At 42.4% G+C, this 19,069-nt stretch overlaps 1 protein-coding gene across 2 annotated transcripts; it reads right to left on the bottom strand.

The window, feature by feature from the left end:
- Positions 1-1,047: 1,047 nt before the first annotated feature.
- LOC147441340 (protein DETOXIFICATION 16-like) lies at positions 1,048-5,303 on the bottom strand. Of its 2 annotated transcripts, none has more exons than XM_086483011.1 (8): positions 3,976-5,297; positions 3,282-3,826; positions 3,086-3,172; positions 2,886-2,942; positions 2,549-2,787; positions 2,283-2,401; positions 1,696-1,782; positions 1,048-1,333 (listed from the first exon to the last, which is right to left on the bottom strand). In XM_086483011.1, exons 1-8 carry the CDS (start codon positions 4,414-4,416, stop codon positions 1,298-1,300), a joined length of 1,611 nt encoding a protein of 536 aa, XP_086339137.1. In that variant the 5' UTR covers positions 4,417-5,297; the 3' UTR covers positions 1,048-1,297. The 2 variants fall into 2 exon arrangements, 1 of the variants encoding a protein (XP_086339137.1); XR_015184314.1 differs by lacking the exon at positions 1,048-1,333 and having other exon boundaries at positions 1,753-1,782; positions 2,549-2,611; positions 2,697-2,787; positions 3,976-5,303.
- Between the last annotated feature and the right edge of the window lie 13,766 nt (positions 5,304-19,069).

Below are 19,069 nucleotides of genomic sequence, written 5' to 3'. Positions count from 1 at the left end.
GAGTGCTTTTCAACTATTTGTATGTGTGAGAATTTCATGTAGGCTCTCTTTGTTTTTGAGTGAGTGAATATGTGATCTTTTTTTGTGTTGAGTGCTTGTGTCCATGCTTATCAAGATGTACATACAAAGAGTAGTCACCATGTGTCTTGGTGCGTATATTAACAATGTTTCCTCATCCTATTGATAACACCAATGTCTACATTGCCTACATGCTACGATTGAGAGTAAGATGGTGTGATTGAGAGGTCAGATGGTTTGTGATTGAGAGGTCAGATGGTTTATGTGATTGAGGGTGTGTCTTGATGCATATTTCCCTCTTTGGCTTGGCTAGTGCAACTTGATCTAACATTTGAGAAATTTGGCCAATATTATAGCACCATAATATGAATAGGTTTTTAAAATATTTCCAATAAGTACCAAAATTGGAAAAAAGTCTATACTAGCATTCAAGAAGTATAAATTTCACATTGCTTGCCATATACACAGGGCCCTTTTGGTAAGTCATCATTGCAAGTGCAGTTGTTCTCTTATATTAGTCTTTATGCTTCATGAATATAGTTTAGATCTTCACCATCGTGGAGTTCTCATCACTGCCTTCGCACGCTCAAAAATTTATCATAAAGTGGTTCCTATCTCATTCTTTAATCAGAATTTTTGCTCCACAAGGTTAGAATTTTAGCCAAGGCCAAAAAGGGCAGGTAACACCAGGGCTTTGCCTTTGGGTAGCACAAGGAGTTTTGGACAAACTCTCGCAATAATTCCCACATTGTCACCTCAACATCATGAGCTTCTGTGAGGGAGGCACCGCATACCTAGCTAGGTACGATTGGGGGCAGGGGACCACCGGCCCAGTTGGGGGGGGGGGGGGGGGGGGGGGGGGGGGCCAATGGTCCCCTGCCCCCAATTGTACCTAGCTAGGTATGCGGTGCCTCTCGAGCAGAAGCTCATGATGTTATTCTTTGTATGAAAAACACGAGAAGACTCCGTTTTCCTACATGAGAATTTCTATATCTTCTTGTGTAGGTTAATCAAGAGAATCAACCAAGAGATTGGTAAAAATAGTTGCATATCACAGTAGGTCTATCTAAGTACAAGTTGTAACCATTTTTTTTGGGGGGGGGGGATGGAATGCACTTGTCCCTTAAATGTAAAAGACTAACTCATTTGGACCAAGGTTTGAATTCTCCTCTTCACAAGTGCAAGGGAGGGGAGGGGGTACGCCAGTACTGCCAGACTCGGCAAAAACAAGGCTCTAGCCCATCAGATAAAAAAATTACACAGGAACAAGAAGATTGAACTATATTACTCCCACACGAGCCGCAGCTTTCTTAGCCTGTGATACAAAATGAAATAAGTGAAAATTTCAGGACTTCTATAGAAACTACCCTCTTTAAAAGTAGATTAAGTCATCATTCCAGTTGTATGGGTTCCATTATCCTAGCTTTTATGCTCCATGTATGATTTAGATCTTCAATATGATGAAACTCTCATCGATGCTTTCATACAGTTAATTTCTAATAAGTAATTCCCATCTCAATCACCAATCAAACTTTTCTTCCACAAACTAATTTAAGCCAAACAATCCAACTAGCAACAAGGATAGTCAGCACTATAGTTGATATATCCGCCCTTTCGACAAGCCAAAAAGAGTGCTTGTGACATAACTGATTTAATGAATTACCATAATTATCTAACCTGTTTGTGCCAGTCCATCATATGGATGCATGTCGCGTAAGAAGAAAATTGAACTGCAATACCCACAATTAGCCCCAGCCACAAACCCTGCATGCAAACAATATGATTAAGCTTGTTAACAACATGCAACATAGTTTATTGCCTATGCATGGCCACTGCTTGCAGGCTGATGGAGTTTGCTAAGGATGCGGTCATGCGTGCACCGCTGGTGCAACTATGCTGAAATCGGCACAGTTACAAGAAGACCTTGCATTGTTGCATATAATTGCATGGTCACACACACATTAGTTATTTGTCTTATATGCAACTATGCAAGCCTTCTTGTAACTATGCCAATTTCGGCATAGTTGCACCAGTTATATGTTACTGATGACTGATGCACACATGACCACATCCTAAGACAAATAACTGGTGCATGTGTGGCCATGCAAGACAGACTTATTCCAAAAAGTAATTGATAACTATGCATCATGTGACCACTGCCGTTACTTGACTACATTGTCACATTACCTTCTACCATTATTAATTCTTGCTGGCAAATGACAATATTACATGAAGATATCACAACTTTTACTTCTGAGACCAACCTTTTCTTCTCTTCCAGCTATGAATGCCAGTAGACATCCTGTTGGTAGCCCAACAACATAAAATGAGACTAGGTTGATGTATGCCCCAGTTCTCATTCGCCCCGCCCCTCTTAGAACCCCTACAAAAACCACCACACAAGAGTCTCATGCCTTGTTTACCTCTTCTAGACATGCTTTCAGTACATGCAGATGCATACAATATATTCCTCATTAGTAGGCAACCAAGCTGTAGTTGCATAAACAAAACTCCTTTGTCAGTCTCATACCTGAAAGCACAGCTTGCAAAGCATCCAGAGCCGACGAGGTTGCAAAATACGGTACAAAGCTCGCTACGGCATCAATCACCTCTTTGTCATTGCTGTACATGTATCCCCACACACTCCGAGCAAGAAAAAGAAAGGCTATAACAATTACCGCTTCCATCAGAGCAAGGACTCTTGCAACTCTTGCTGCACCGTGGGCGGCTTCAGGGTTGCCAGCTCCAAGCTCATTGGACACTCTTGTGCTGTGTGTCACCAAGGAAATTCTCCAGCTTCACGAATTTGCAATACAATAACAAAAGTATCATGAACTTAAGGGTTTTCAGGCATTGTTATATATTACCTTACAGCGGCTGCCATGCCGCCTGGAATCGTGTATAGTAATGTCTCTGAATTCACACTTCTTATTAAAAGCCAGAGAACTAATTTAGTGTCTGTAGGCATATAAATTGAGAAGCACATTCCAGTCACAAATCAAGAGAAGCTCTTTAGAAGTTGTCAATAATGTCAGCAGAAAATGGGAATCTGGATGGTTGGACTAACCAGATTGCGACGACCCCCGCCTGTAGTTTCGGATTGGATAAAAACCCAGAAATGACAACCAGGACTTCATATGCCCACCATTCCAAGCTGAAACAAGCACAGAAGGAGAAGCATACTGTTAAAAGACCAAGATAGAATGGTCTCTCTCTCTCTCTCTCTCTCTCTCTCTCTCTCTCTCTCTCTCTCTCTCTCTTACCATAGCATTGATGCTGCGGGCACTGCAATTTTGAGGAGACCAGTAACATCCTGCAATGTATCTCGTGAGATAGGCACCCGAGAAGCTGCGCACTTTGGGGACAATCCCACATAGAGGGAGAGGAGGAGAGTATTAAGCCAGCTAGAAATACTGTTTGCAAGAGCAGCCCCTTTGTAGCCCAGGCTAGACTTAAATACCAGAGTCCAACAGATGGGGACATGACAGATTAATGTCATCATGAAGCACGCAAAGACCGGGACAACAAGTCTCTGTGCTTGCAGAAATTTGACAAGGGGAAAGGAAAATGAGACTGCAAATAACGTGGGTATTAGCAAGACACCATATGCCCCTGCTTTGCTTGCTAATTGCGCATCTTGCCCGAACGCCAGGTATATCTGCTCAATATAGAGCCATGAGATTGCCACCGGCACTGCCACAGTGTTTAGTACAACAATGGACCTGTGCAAGTAAAGACCCACTTTGCCATACTCCCCTGCTCCGAACGCTTGACCACAAAGAGTCTCTAAAGCTCCACTCATTCCCATCTAGACAGTCACACCATGGTGCCCGATATATATACAATGCAAAAACAAGAAATAAGTTAGGGCAGCTTCATGAAATGTAGACATAACTCTGATGAACATGAATGAGCTTGTCAGCTTTGAAAAGACACAACGATTGATTATGAACATACTAGTATGCTGTAGCCAGTGACGGTGCAGAAGGAGTAGGTTAACGAGGCACTCGAGAGCTCGATGGAACCGACATGCCCAACCAAAGTGGTGCTAATCATTTGGAGCAAGGATGTAAGAAGGTTGCCAAGGATGAGAGGCCCGGCCAAGCGGCACTGGGTAGTCACTTCATCCCAGCTGAGAAAGCTGGGGCTGAGCTTTGTGTCACGAGCTGATGCAAGCTTTAATGATACCAAGTTTGCAGGAGGGAGTGTGTTTGCTGTTTCTTCATCATGGTTCGGAGGATCGCATGGAGAGGGCCAAATGCGGCAGGGGCCGGACAAGTCACCATGAGGGAGATTACTAGTATTGGGGAGATGCTGTTGACGTGGGTGCAGAGCAAGCCGATGATGAGGTGGGTGAGGGGTGGAGCAGAGGATGATGTTTTGATGAGGAGGCACCATAGCTAGAACAATAGTTTCTCTAATCGGACTCCTCTAGATTGGCAATATGGCAGTATTTATTGAGCCTCCCAGTTTTCTTTTTAGGACAGCATGGTGCAATCATTTCACTGTCATAGTGAAGTGTCGGTGTTGCTACTGCACACCAAAGCCCCTTTCAATAAATGTGTGATGACCACCAAGTTTTGCTTTTCACAAGCAAAAAGCAGGGAGAGCCTAGTTTAAAAAAGTGCAGATCTTTTAAAGCAAAAAGAGCTTCTTTCTTTTCAATTTCGCCATGAAGGACAGGGAATGGGCAGCTCCCAATTACTACTATCCGCCCTGCAAGCTTGCATCATCTGTAAATATGTCATAGTTGGCAAAGCCAGCCATGTTTAAAATGGAAGCCGATAAATTTTCATCTTCCCTTGAGCAGGCGCAACTTGGATCATCGCACCACAGTATACAACCATGTAGGGCTCATCGTGCGAGTGAGCAGGCGGCCAAATACAATAGAGTTATCACAAATTTTTCATCTTCTCTTGAGCAGGCACAACTTGGATCATCGCACCACCGCATACAACCATGTAGGGCTCATCTCGTGAGTGAGCAGGTGGCCAAATACAATAGAGTTATCACATATCCATGATTCCATAAAGACCAAAGTAGATCTCCCCTAATCAGAAAATGCAGCCAGAAGGTGGTGGCCGACCCAAATATATATATATATATATATATATATATATATATATATGGCATTCCCCTAAAATGATCACCTCTTCCCAATTGAGAAGAAGCAACGGGTGCAGAGGGAAGCAAGCTTGATCATTATGTAACCTAGACAGAAGGTGATCCTGCAACCTTCATTTGTAGTAGAATAAGCCAAGGCAAGATCATGGCCGCTTTGTTTTGGGGGGGGGGGGGGCCAAAAAGACCCACACACAAACCAGGGATTCCCCATATGGAGTTAGCTGGGGTTTATAGAGGAGAGATGACCTGTTTTGGTAACGCGGCTACATCATCTTCAACACTTTAACTCTCCACTGCACTCGAAGCAGCTACTCTTCCTCACACATTCAAAAGGTTTCACGTTTCCCGTCGGAGAAGGACACCAGTACAAAGATGCCAGCCTTGAAAACTTATTAATGGCCGGAACTGTACTCAATAGGGTATTTTTCTCATGACTATGTGGTATGTGCCTTTAATGTGGTGAACTCGGGCCGCAGTTTTCGTGGTACGAGTTTATAGAACATATAAACCTGGGCAAAATGCAGGGGCACAAGGCTTGTGTGTCATCGACAAGTGGCTTCGGCTCAGTACGCGTGGGTGCATGTGACGAAACAAGTCCACGTATAGGACATTTCAAAAGTGGTAGTGAGCGGGCATTAATGTCACACAGAAGGGATTGAAGAACGTGAAACACACGGGAAAGGGAGGACACCGGACATGGCATGCAACAAGACTGCCTCAACCACTGAGATCAGAGGGCTTGTAAGCTACAACATGGAAACGGGAGAGGCAGATCCAACAGAAATTCCAAGACTAGGAAACCCTGGTAGCGAACAGGGTAAGGGATGCACTTCAATGAGGGGCAAAATTGCAATGAGATTTGAATGAGTAGCTGCGTTTTCAAGATGAAATGCCCAAGTGGCCCGCGTCCTCCATCTCAGATGCTTGGGGAGGATCTATTCCCAAACATGCTGGGGAGTTCTAAGCAGGGCTTCAAACTTCGGTGGCAAATAGGGCCAAGGATGTACTTCAATGAAGGGGCAAGGGTGCAATGGGATTTGAATGAGCAGCCAGATCTTCAAGATGGAATGCCCAAGTGGATAGTTCCTTCTTTCAAAAGCTTGGGGGTGATCGGTTATTGGAGATGGACTATGCCCTTAGTGGCTTGGACTCGAATGGAAATGACACTTCAAAGGAGAAGAATGATGAAAGTGAAGGTTAAGAGATGAAAGATTGGTTTGCAGGTGTTGAGGATATGTGGATGAGACCGACTCATGCGGTCGATCTTGAACTCTTGCAACCATAGTACCCACTTCCTAATATGTCTTCCTGGCTTTAGATAGAGCACCACTTCAGGCAATAGGTTGTTGAATGTGAGCACATAGAGCTTACAAATGATCAAATACACTTTAAACTTCCTTCATTCAAATCCTTGAGTCATCACCCACTGCTCTACTTCAGTGTAAGTCCTTTCTCTTGGGCTAATTACACGACTATCAAAATAAACAGGTTTATAGTACCTCTCCACTTTCTGCATCAAAACAACACCAATAGCATTAGTGCCTACCATCATAGTGATATAGAAGTCATCCTCATTGTTGGGAAGAAAAACTATTAGCAATTGACAAAGAATCTCCTTCACGCGATTAAAGGCTATATGTGTATCTTCATTCCTGTGAAAGCATCCAAAAAAACCTAGAAAAATACTTCAACTTGTGCATAAATGAAACTTGCTGCATTGGTGGGAGGCTCCATGAAAACCAAGCTTTTACCTTCTCTGGATCGACCTCCATACCATTTTGTGAGACCACATGACCCAACAAATAACCCACGGTTGAGCCAACTTGCACTTCTTGGGATTCAATTGATCACCTTCTTCATCTAGCCTTTGAAAACATAACTTTAACTTGGACGGATGATTTTCCCTTGAACTATAGCCTCGGGGGTTCACCTCTTAGACATGTAAGTTACCACGTGAGTTCAAATGAATGGGTAAAATCCATAAGTTTTTAGAGAAAAAGGGGTCATTTTATTACCTTAACCATGTAAGTAAAGGGGTTTTTTCAATACGATAACCCTTTGAACTCATGTTATATAAATAGTTTCTTAAAAGGGTGCATCACCCAAGACTGTAGCACCCAATATCATCCATTAAAACTTTGATAAACTTACCCAAGTATGGAATACCCTATTCATCCAATCTTGGAAAGTCGCATAGGCATTCACCAATCCAAAGGGTATCTTGCGGTAGGCAAAGCAGCCCCATGGCAAAACCTTAAAGTAATATGAGGATTTTTTTGCACAGTCTTATAAAGGTCTCAAAGGAGTAGACCTTGACATCTATCAGCATACTATACCCATGAGAGATTATGCTAAGCCAAGTAGACAAAGATTCTATATCTATAATGAGACTTTTCAAAAAATATCAAGGAAGAGATTGAAAAATTCAAGGAGGTGGACTTCATCTATGAAATAGAACACAGTGACTAGGTGTCACCAATTGTGGTGGTACCAAAGAAAAGTAGTAAATTGAGAGTGTGTGTTAACCTCAAGAAGGTGAATGCTACAACCGTAAGAGATAATCATCCCCTTTTTATCAATGATCTTGTTCTAGAAAGGGTGGCTAGAAAAGAGGCTTATAGCTTCTTGGATGGGTTCTTCAGTTACAATCAACTAACCATTGATCCAAAAGACCAGAAAGAAAACTATTTTTGCCATGGAATGGGGAATATGCACTTTGGGTTGACAAATGCATTCAAAGAATACTTGAGAAACTTCTTAGAAGTTTATATGGATGACTTGTGCGTGCATTCATAAAAAAGACTATACCATTTTAAGCATCTCAAGAATGTCTTTGAGAAATGCCATGTATATGGGATTTATTTAAATCATGAGAAATGTGTATTTATGGTTAGACAAGTAAAAATTCTCGAACATTTTGTTTTAAAAAATGAAATTACCACGGATATAGAAAAAGTGACAGTGATTGGTGAAATTCCTAGACCAACGAATGTTAGGGAAGTTCAAGCATTCATGGGACATTGTGGATACTATTGAAGATTTATATATATATCCATTTATGGCCTTATCACTCAGTTTGTATGGATTAACAAGTGCAAAGAGTCGTTCCAAAAGCTCAAGTGATTTTTGTCTTCGGTACCTATTTTGAAGACTCTAGAGTTGATAAAATTTTCCATGTGCATGTTGATGCTTGAAATTTTTCTATCGGTAGCATATTGGCACAACTAGGAGAGAGAACCATGGATTTTTCCATCTCATATGCTAGCAAGAAATTGAACACCACCGAAAAGAATTATACCACAATAGAGAGACAAAGGCATGGAATGGTCTATGCAGTCAAAAAGTTCAAGCATTAGGCTATTAAGTTTGTCTTCTTTGTGTACCACCAAGCTCTCCTTTATCTCTCAATAGACCATGTAATACTAGAGGTAAATTTTAAGATGGTTCTATTAGAGTTTTGGCATCTCAAGTGAATCGCCCAATGTGGTCCCATTATTTATTTTGGCCTTTTGGTAATTATTTATGTCAAAGTCTGGGTAGTGCAATTTACTGAGGTTTCTATATATACAACCCCTTGCTTCCATTGTATTACATGAAGGGGATCGGGGAGCACCACAGACGGAGAGTGAGAGAGAGAGAAGAAGACACACACGATGTGGGTGGGGAGACTCCAAAGAGTGAGCAGCCCCCTATACAATTATGCTATGTATAAGGTATACAAGTCAGTGGGCGCCCAGACTCTGGGCGGTCGGGCAAGGCACAGACGCCTATACCCCAACAACCTCCCACTTAAAGGCGACTGTGCCTTTAAGCAAGGGAACCTAGTCTAAATACTACAAAAGGTGAGAGAAAACTGCTCTCAACCGATGCCCACTGGTTGGCTATGATCATGTGCATCCGGCTGTCCTGCTCCCGTGTAAGTCCATACACCACCAGACGTACCACACACGTACTGCAAGTATGTACGCAATACCTGCATATCTCCCTCATGCACTATGCCATCATCAGTCAACAAACGACTAACAACCCCAACTGCAAATGCTCCCACTGCAGCTGCGATATCCGGTCTCAAGATCAACATCTCATACATGAGACCACCGAATGCCGATGCAATGCTAGCGGGCCCTGCTAGCTCTACGGAGCATGCATCAACATATATATCCTTGGAAATAGGCATCTCTAACTGACAAGGCGTGTCAGCCACATGCATCTCCTGACTGTCCGCAAAAGACGCATCAACCTGTCGTGCAACCTCAGAGCAAACCAGCTGCTCTAGATGTCTGCTGGAAGACATATTCTGCACAACTATATCCCCATGCTCACTGTCGAGCATAGAAAGGAATGACTGCATAATTGCTGACATCTCAGTCTCCTCTGCAATCATCCACAGCAAACATGACCACTCAATCTGCTGTGACTCACTAGAGCTCTCATGCTCTAACTCCGTATGCATAGACTCTTGCACAACGATCTCCTGTCGTGACTCACTAGAGCAAGACCGCTCTACTTGTCTATCCTGCATAGAAGCATCTCGCACAACTGACTCTCTGCTTTGCTCAGTCACTAGCAAAGCATGCATGTCTGACTCTGTCACCTCTCTGTGTGACTGCTCAAGTCGTGCCCCAACCGTGTGCACAACGAGCTCACTACTCTGCACTCCATGCAAAGCATCCTGCAACCCACAAGCAAAAGAGACTCGCGTGCTCTCTCGCTCTCTACCTGGTTGCGTGATCACAGAGACAACACTGTCTCTCCCGTGATACACATGCAATGGGTAACTTGTACCACTCCTGGCACCTCTCGCAATCACTAGCGAACCCAAATGCATCACAAAAGATCGCTCAAGCAGCGATACCCGACATCCACTATCCCGTAACTGTCTGACTGAGATCAAATCCCGTCTCAGATCTGGCACATAACGCACCTACTTTTGCAAGAGAGAGAGTTTAGAGAACATGAGAACCGTTGAGGACCGGATTTATGCGGAGCCGGTCCCCCCTTCAATTGGCATTTGTATTATAGTTTCTCCCATCAAGAGAGACTTGGTACAATACAATCTTTGTGTTCCTTGTGACCTAGGTGATGCAATGAATATGGAAAGCTTCATGCATCACGAACATAACATAAACTTTGTAGAAAGCATTAACTATCCCAAGCCTCAGTCCCAAGGCCTCAAACACCTTCGAAGGTGGAGAGAGCTAGCGGGAAATGAGGGTAGGGAAGAGGAAGAAGAAACATTCCATAGGAGAAAGAAATAGTTCCTCACTTATCATCACTCTTCTTGCTAGCATACATAATATCATAGTAATGAAGGTGGAGAGCTTAAGCATTGAAGAATGGATCTTGGTTGGATTTGCATTCCATAGCCAAGAGTGTTGGTGTAGGCTTTCAACTTCTCAACAAGCTTGGAGAAGGAGATGGGGTTCCTCTACTTTCACCAAGTGAGAATACTTGAAAAAAATGAGTGTGTGTGAGGTGTATACCCCCCAAGCATACCCCTTGCTTGCTTTGGGCGAGCCCTCCTTTTTGCTCAAGCCTCAAGCTCATTGGACCCCTCTCCCCCTAGGCAATCATATGCACCATGCATTTCAAGTATATGGGTAGTCTTTGGACAAGTGTCCTCCTTACCCCTTAGAGAGAGAGAGCTTGAAAATATCGAGATATTTGTTGAATTAAACTAGAAGCTCATTGGGCCCCTCTTTAGCCCAGCCAATAGGATTCAAGCACACCATGTGGCTAAGCATAGGGAGAGTTTGACATGTGTCCATGTGCCCCTTGAGAAAGGGGGTGCCCTTTGGGTGAGTGGGAGGTTAAGTCAAAGATTCCCCTAACTTTGGGGCTTTTCCCCTCCTTTGTAGGGTCTTTTTTTGACTCAAGCACCTTACCCCCCACTCATGGGAAGCTTCTCAAGCACCTTCCTCTATAGGCGCTTCATAGAAATACCATTACATGACTTAACAAAGAAGAACATTAAGTATTCATGGATTGCTAAGGAGCAAAATGCTTTTGACAAGCTCAAAGAGAAGCTTACCTCCCAACCAGTCAATAGCAGGACCATTACATGACTTAACAAAGAAGAACATTAAGTATTCATGGATTGCTAAGGAGCAAAATGCTTTTGACAAGCTCAAAGAGAAGCTTACCTCCCAACCAGTCATAATGCTTCCGAGTCTTTCAAAGCCATTTGAGGTCCAATGTGATTCTTGTGGTGATTGCCTTGGAGTAGTCTTGCTTCAAGAAGGGCATGACATAGCATAGGAGTTCCAAAGGCTCAATAGGGATGAACAGGTCTTATGCATTTATGAGAAGCTAGCAACTCACAATGATCTATCTTCTATGATAGATGAGTATGATACTGACCCTAACTTTAAAGACATAATGTCAGCCCTTGCTTTGGGGAAGAAAGAGGAACCATTCACCTTGCATGATGGTTATCTTGTCCATGGAAATAGGCTATGTGTTACCCACTCCCTTCGTGAGAAAGTCATGTATGAATCCCATGCTCCTCCCTATGCGGGGCATAGAGGCATTTAACCTACTCTTTGTCTTTGAGGAGTAGAGACGTACTTTTATTGGCCTACCAATGAAAGTGGACATACAAGAGTATGTTTCAAAATGTGTGGTATGACAAAAAACTAAGTATGATAGAGGGAAGCAACTTGGATTACTCCAACCATTGCCAACCCCTAATTCAACATGGGAGAGTATATCCATGGATTTTATCTTTGAATTAACCAAGTCTATCCATGGGAATACGGGAATATGGACAATAGTTGACAGGTTTAGCAAGCAGACACACTTTATTCCTGTCAAAAATACTATTAAGGCACACCAAATGGAAACTCTCTTCATATCTCAGATTTTCAAACAACATGGATTGCCAACATACATCGTGTCAGATAGAGATCCTAGAATGACTAGTAATTTCTGGAAAGGTACAAGATTGAATTTCTCTTCGGCCTATCACCCACAAACGGATGGCCAAAGTGAGATAGCCAATCTTACAATTCTTGATCTACTAAAGACCTCTATTACAGAAGTAGATCAATGCTCACTATGGAAAAAGTACTTACCTCTTGTAGAGTATATGTACAGTAATATTGTCCTTATTTCTATGGGAAAATAACCTTTTGAAATCATAGAGGGAAGACCTAAAAGTCCCTTGCTACTTAAAGTACATGGGAAAATCTTTGATGCCAATGAGTATAGCCGTGACTTGCAAGAATCTTTTCAAAAGATTAAGGAGGCTATATCCATCTCTCAAAAACAAAGGCTAAAAGCTACTGCTGACAAGCACAGAAGGGCCTTAACATTCAAAGAAGATTATTGGGTCTTACTTAAGTTTCCCAAGGCTCGATTGAGGCAAATGATGGGAAAAAATCCTACGGGCTATCAAAAGTATTATGCTAAACTAGCAAAAGATACTATGGTTCTTTTCAAATTTTAAAGCCAATCAATGAGATGGCTTATCAACTAAAGTTGCCCAACCATTGGCTCATACACAATGCTTTTCATGTGAGCCTACTTAAGCCCTACAAAGGAGAGCCACCAAGTAAACCAATTATTGAAGGCCCTCTCAAAATGGAAGACCAAGAAGAGGTGCTACAACCCGAAGCTATACTTCGGCATGAAGACAAGGTACTATAGACATGGTAAGATTATCTGATGGTAGCTTATTAAGTTCAAAAATTATCCTTTTGAAGATGCTAGATGGATGCAAGGAATACAACTTAAGGATAGTATGAACCTTGTCAATGCTTACAATGCTACATGATCAATGTTTTTGTCTTATAAGACTATTGCTCTTTTTATTGAAGACAAATTTAATCAGTATGCATACTTAGAATCATGTTTTTGATGACGACGTCTCTCAAACACCAAGTAGAATTTGTCACTCTATTTGGGAGAATGAAATGGACTAAAGAGCAAACATGATTGTGGTAGCTATGTTTCCCAATCACCAGATGCATTATTCATCCATCTTAGAATGATGTCATAGGGTAAAAAGAGATCCTCTACCCGCTAAGAAAAATTGACTAATGACTAAGGATTTATCTCTTCTACCTCATAGTCGAGGCTGACTATGATCTCAAGAGAGAGGTAATGTCATAAAATCTAATATCTAGCTAGCCCAAATGATTTTCTCATATTAAACTGATCATTTAATGTGGGATAATAAACGGGAACAAGGGTTAGAATATAGACATGTGCTTACGGATCTATCTCAACATGGGGCCAATGGTAAAAGGGGTCTAAATGAGAGATGGTCTATCAAAGAGCAAGGCTAGTTAATGGAACTTAAAAGACCTTAGGGTTAGCTTCATTAAAGACCTCCAATGGTTAGTGTTAAAAGTCCTTTGACCTTAGGCAAGCTAGGGTTGAGCTTGAGGTGGGAACCCGACCTAAGCTTCAAGTGCTTGTCGTGCTTGCTGACTAAGGTTCTTGAGGTGCTTGTCGTGTTTGATGACTAAGGTGCTTGAGGTGCTTATCATGCTTGTCATGCTTGTCTAGATATTCATAAAAGCCAAACGTTGTACGAAACGTAGTCTTCATTCACTATCCTTATTTGATGGTAGCCACTTTTAAGGTCAATCCTATTGAAGTAGGTAGAGCCTTGTAGCTTATCAAATAGATCTACCCGAGGTACGGGAAATCTATTTTGATAGTGATATGGTTTAGTGTGCAATAGTCCACACACATACAGTATGTACCATCTTTCTTTTGCACTACAAGGATTGAAGAACAAACGGGAGAGGAGCTAGGCCTCACCATCCTTTTGTCTAGCAATTTTTGTACTTGCCTCATGATCTCCTCTTGTTGAGCTTGGGAAAATCGATAAGGAGGCTTGTTAGGCGGTGAGCTTCCTGGTAGAAGCTCAATTCCATGGTCATCATCCCCTCGTTTTGGAGGTAATTCCACAGGGATACCATCGATGAACACATCTTGGAATCCTTTTAGAAAATTCGACAAGTCTAACTCTTCTTGATTTCTATCATTTACATTTGATGAAACATTAGGATCTTTTAGGGACTCTTTGACAAAAATCATGTATGCAAAAACTGAGCTCTTCATTGATTTATCATGAGCAAGAGGATTTACAAGTGGTATAGTACGACCAGACTCACTAGCATCTATATACATATTCTTTCCCCTGTAGGTGAAGTAGATTCTCCTTTCAGGGAACTTCATGTTGGTAGCCATGCGGTTGAACCATGGCGCCCCTAGGATAGCATCCTCATGTTGGAGAGGAGAGATAAAGAAGTCTTCTTTGTCGACATAGATTTGGGCATGAAGCCTCAATTTCCCAATTAAGGGAGTAACAGAGGCTGCTTGTCCCTTGAAAGCTGTGTCAACCGTTATAATATCTCCCATCTCAAAAGCTTGAATGCTCAACTTGGTGGCTAACTCTATTGATATGAAGTTGTGAGTAGAGCCAGGGTCAAACAAAATGAAGGCATCATGCTCCCTTACCTTTCCCCAAGCATAGGAGAGAGGTGATTCTTTGCAATGAGCATCCTCTTTTGAAGCTTTGATAGTGGAAGCTCTAGGAGTCTCATTGCGGGCATTTCTCTTGGGGCAAGAACAATAACCATGTCTTTGCTCCCCACACTTAAAACACTTATGGTCCTCGTTGCGAAAAGCTTCAAACTCTTTAGAAGAGAGATTTTTTAAACCTTTGTAAACTCCCTTCTCCTTGGACCGATTTGTTGTTATTTTTGGAATGGCCTCGAGAAGAATTTTGGGCATTGGGTTTTCCCTTTGTATCACTTTTGTTTGCTTTCCATGGGTTTGACATTCCATCTAGCCCCTTGTTGGAAATTGATGCGCGAAGCAACCATAGTGTGGTTGATTGCTTTAATGAATAGAACTAGGTCTATGGCAATTGACGTACTTGGCTATCTCTTCAGGTAATCCCGCACATAATTGATTCTTTTGCTTGGTGAAGTCTATCTTTTGAAAGACAGTAGCCTTGAGATGTAAATCCCAAAACTTGTCCACATATTTGTGGATAGACTCATGAGAAAGAAGCTTCAAACTGTGCCATTTTGTGAGCACTTTGTCCTTTACATCGCTTGCAAGGAACTGCTTCATGATGGAAACTCATAGAGTTTTTCATGTCTTTGGGGCTTTGCCGTTGCCACAAAGGCTAGCCCACCATTGATGAGCCAATTTTTGGAAGTGCATAGCTACATGGCATAGCTTTGAGGACTCTGTGAATCCCTCGTCTCCAAAGGCCACATCAAATTGTTGGATGAAAGCCAATACTTTGTCGGTAGCACCAAAGGTTCCATCATAGGTGAGAAAAGAGATACTCTTCCCTCCCTCTTTGAACTTCTTGAGCTTTTGTGACCTTTGCCATGCAGGGTAAGATTTGAGATGTCCTCCCCTCTTGTATTCTCTAGGAGAATAGTCGTAGCTTTCATCGGAAGAGGAGAAAGGTGAAGAAGAACGAGAATTTTCCTCTCTTCCCTTTTGGAGTGACAAGGAGAAGGACTATGGGTTGACTGTTTCCTCTTGGGAGGAGTTGGCAATCGTTTAGTCCGCCGTCTTCATGGAGCCACATCTTCAGAGGAACTTAGGGATTCATTACTTTCTTGTTCTTTGAATTACTCCTCTTGTATGGGAGAGAGTCTTCTTTTGGGGGTCTCATCAAGAGGCCTCCTAAGCTCTCTCTCTCCTCTTAGAGAGGAAAGGAAATCCCATAAGCACAAAGTTTTTGAGTAACTTTGGCTTGCAAAGCGGGGTTGCACATAGCTTGTTGCAACCTAGTAACAAGATAATTAACAAACATGGGGGCATCATCATTAGAACCTTCATGTGCAAAATCAAAATTATCAATGCTCATTCTACTCTCTTGGTTATTGTCAGCCATGTTAACAAAGTTTGTGTGTTTACTTAGTGCATTCTTTGGCAATTCAAAACCTTAGTTGCTACTCCTCTTAGCCTTTGAAAATCAGTACTTAAGCATCCACACCCATGGCTCGAATTGGTTAATAAAAGAGAGTAGTGGAGTGGGTCTAACATAGCAAAGCTGCCAAGAGATAGCTCCTTTTGGACTTCTTATGGCTCAATAATGGTAAAGCCATAGGCAAGTCTAAAAAGACTCCATTATTAAAACCAAAGATCCAGAGGTGTGCACCATATCCCACATAGTGGGCTAAACAAAACTGATAATAGATCCCAATCCCACTTACCCTAATATAATCAACAAAATCAACCATTGATAGGCTACTTAAGGACCTCTCTTCTTAAGCAAGAAAAGAGAAACCAAATACTCTGATATCAATGTAATGGAAATGGCCTATGAACTTTGAAAGAAGAGGAATTAGGAAATTAGATAAAGGACTTTTGTGAGGTTACTTTGTGAGCATAGCGGGTGAACTTAATTGATGGTAGCAACATAAACATGGTACTTAGTTAACTTGGCATGAACAATACTTTTGCAAGAGAGAGTTTAGAGAACCTGACAACCATTGAGGACCAAATTTATGCGGAGCCAGTCCCCCCTCCGATAGGCATTTGTATTATAATTTCTCCCAGCAAGAAGACTTGGTACAGTACAATCTTTATGTTCCTTGTGACCTAGGTGATGCAATGAAGATGAACAGTTTCAGGCATCACGAGCATAACATAAACTTTGTAGAAAGCATTAAATATCCCAAGGCCTCAAACACCTTGGAAGGTGGAGAGAGCTAGCAGAGAATGAGGGTAGGGAAGAGGAAGAAGAAACATTCCATAGGAGAAAGAAATAGCTCCTCACTTATCATCACTCCTCTTGCTAGCATACATAATATCATAGTAATGAAGGTGGAGAAGATGGCAAGCTTAAGCATTGAAGCATGGCTCTTGGTATTTGTATTCCACAGCCAAGAGTATTGGTGTAGGCTCTCAACTTCTCAACAAGCTTAGAGAAGGAGATGGAGTTCCTCTACTTTCACCAAGTGAGAATACTTGAAAAAAATGAGTGTGTGAGAGGTGTATATCCCCCCAAGCATACCCCTTTCTTGCTTTGGGTGAGCCCTCATTTTTGCTCAAGCCTCAAGCTCATTGGACCCCTCTCCCCCTAGCCAATCATATGCACCATGCATTTCAAGTACATGGGTAGTCTTTGGACAAGTGTCCTCAGTACCCCTTAGAGAGAGAGAGAGAGAGAGAGCTTGAAAATAGTTAGATATTTGTTGAATGGAATTAGAAGATCAGTGGACCCCTCTTTAGCCCAACCAATAGGATGTTAGGAAATAAGACGTAGCTAAATAGATAATTGAGTAGATTACTTAATGGAGAGAGACAGATTTATATACACAAGATTATAGAGTAGAGAGAGAGAGAGAGAGTACACATGATATACGTGGTTCACCCAATGTGGGCTACGTCCACGGGAAAGCAGCCACTCAATGGCTTTAGTACTTCAAAACAAGAAGTAGTTTACAAAGGGATTATACCCTTAATGGAGCTCCCGCCTTGCTTCGCTCTCACCACCTCACACTCACCTTGTTGCATCAACTTCACACTATGAAATGTGTGTAGAAATGGCCTCCTTTTATAGGCCAAAAGGGCTGCCCTCTCTTATGAGAGACAGCCATGTGTAGCCGCCCTTGTGCGAATAAGTCCAAATCGGACCCTCCAATCCGCCCATGTGTGGCCGCCCTTGAGAAGACAAGTCCGCTTTTGAATTCGGCCACCGGCCACCAGCCATTGACTTCCGACCACCGGCCATCGGCCATTGACTACCGGCCACCGGCCAACCGACCGGTTGTTTTCCGACCACTTTCCGGCCGCCGTCAGGCCATAATATTCCGACGAAAAAAAGTCCCAGGGGCCTCCGCCCCCGAGGCCTTTAAAGTTGCCCCTGATTCTTGTCCGTGAAAATTTTGGTTTCCGGTGAGTGATTTTCCTTCACGCACGATGGCTTCTCCTCATAATGGGGGCCTTACAAATGTGCGCTTTTACCACAGAAAATTACAAGGGTAAATCAGGCTCCATACTTAACAATCTCCCACTTGGAGACTGATCTCCAAACCAAACCTGTGACTACTTTCCATTCTGGCTTCTTATCCTTGAATGCCGATTGAAGATGAGCAAAAGCTCAACTTCTCCTTGTTGACCACCTTTGTAAACATGTCTGCAGGATTTTCACTTGTATGCACCTTTCCTAGCTTTAGTTGTCCCTCTTCCAAAAGAGTGCGTATGAAGTGATATCTCACCTCAATGTGCTTTGTCCTTGAATGAAAGGCTGAGTTCTTCGCAAGATGGATAGCGCTTTGGCTATCACTGTACAAGACACAATTGCCTTGTTTGAATCCAAGCTCTTCTAAGAATCGGTGAAGCCACAGAATTTCTTTGCTTGCCTCCGTCATTGCTACATACTCTGCTTCCGTGGTAGAAAGTGAAACCACTTTCTGCAGCTTTGAAGCCCAGCTTACTGCTGTGCCTCCAACCGTGAACACATAGCCAGTAGTGCTCCTTCGAATATCTTTGTCACCTGCCATATCTGCATCAGCATACCCTTCTAGAAAAATATCAGTTCCTCCAAAATACAAAGCATTTGTTGTTGTCCCTTTTAGATACCTAAGTATCCACTTCACAGCTTGCCGATGCTCTTTACTTGGGTTGTCCATGAACCTACTCACAACTCCCATTGCATGTGCAATGTCTGGCCTTGTCCATACCATAGCATACATTAGAGAACCTACCGCTGCAGCATATGGAACTTTAGACATATAGGCTATCTCCTCTTGTGTCTTTGGACACATATCCTTCGTTAGTTTAAAATGACCAGCCAAAGGTGTAGAAACTGGTTTTGCATTTTGCATTGCAAACCTTTCTAGTACCTTCTTGATGTAATCTTCTTGAGATAGCTTTATTGTCTTCTTCGTCCTGTCCCTTGATATTTTCATACCAAGTATCCTCTTTGCAGCACCTAAAT

This window comes from Adiantum capillus-veneris, chromosome 15, assembly GCF_014529385.1.
Source record: "Adiantum capillus-veneris isolate H3 chromosome 15, ASM1452938v2, whole genome shotgun sequence".
Lineage (NCBI taxonomy): Eukaryota > Viridiplantae > Streptophyta > Polypodiopsida > Polypodiales > Pteridaceae > Adiantum > Adiantum capillus-veneris.
The sequence above is the reverse complement of the archived record's forward strand: the minus strand, read 5'-3'. Positions and strand labels throughout refer to the sequence as shown.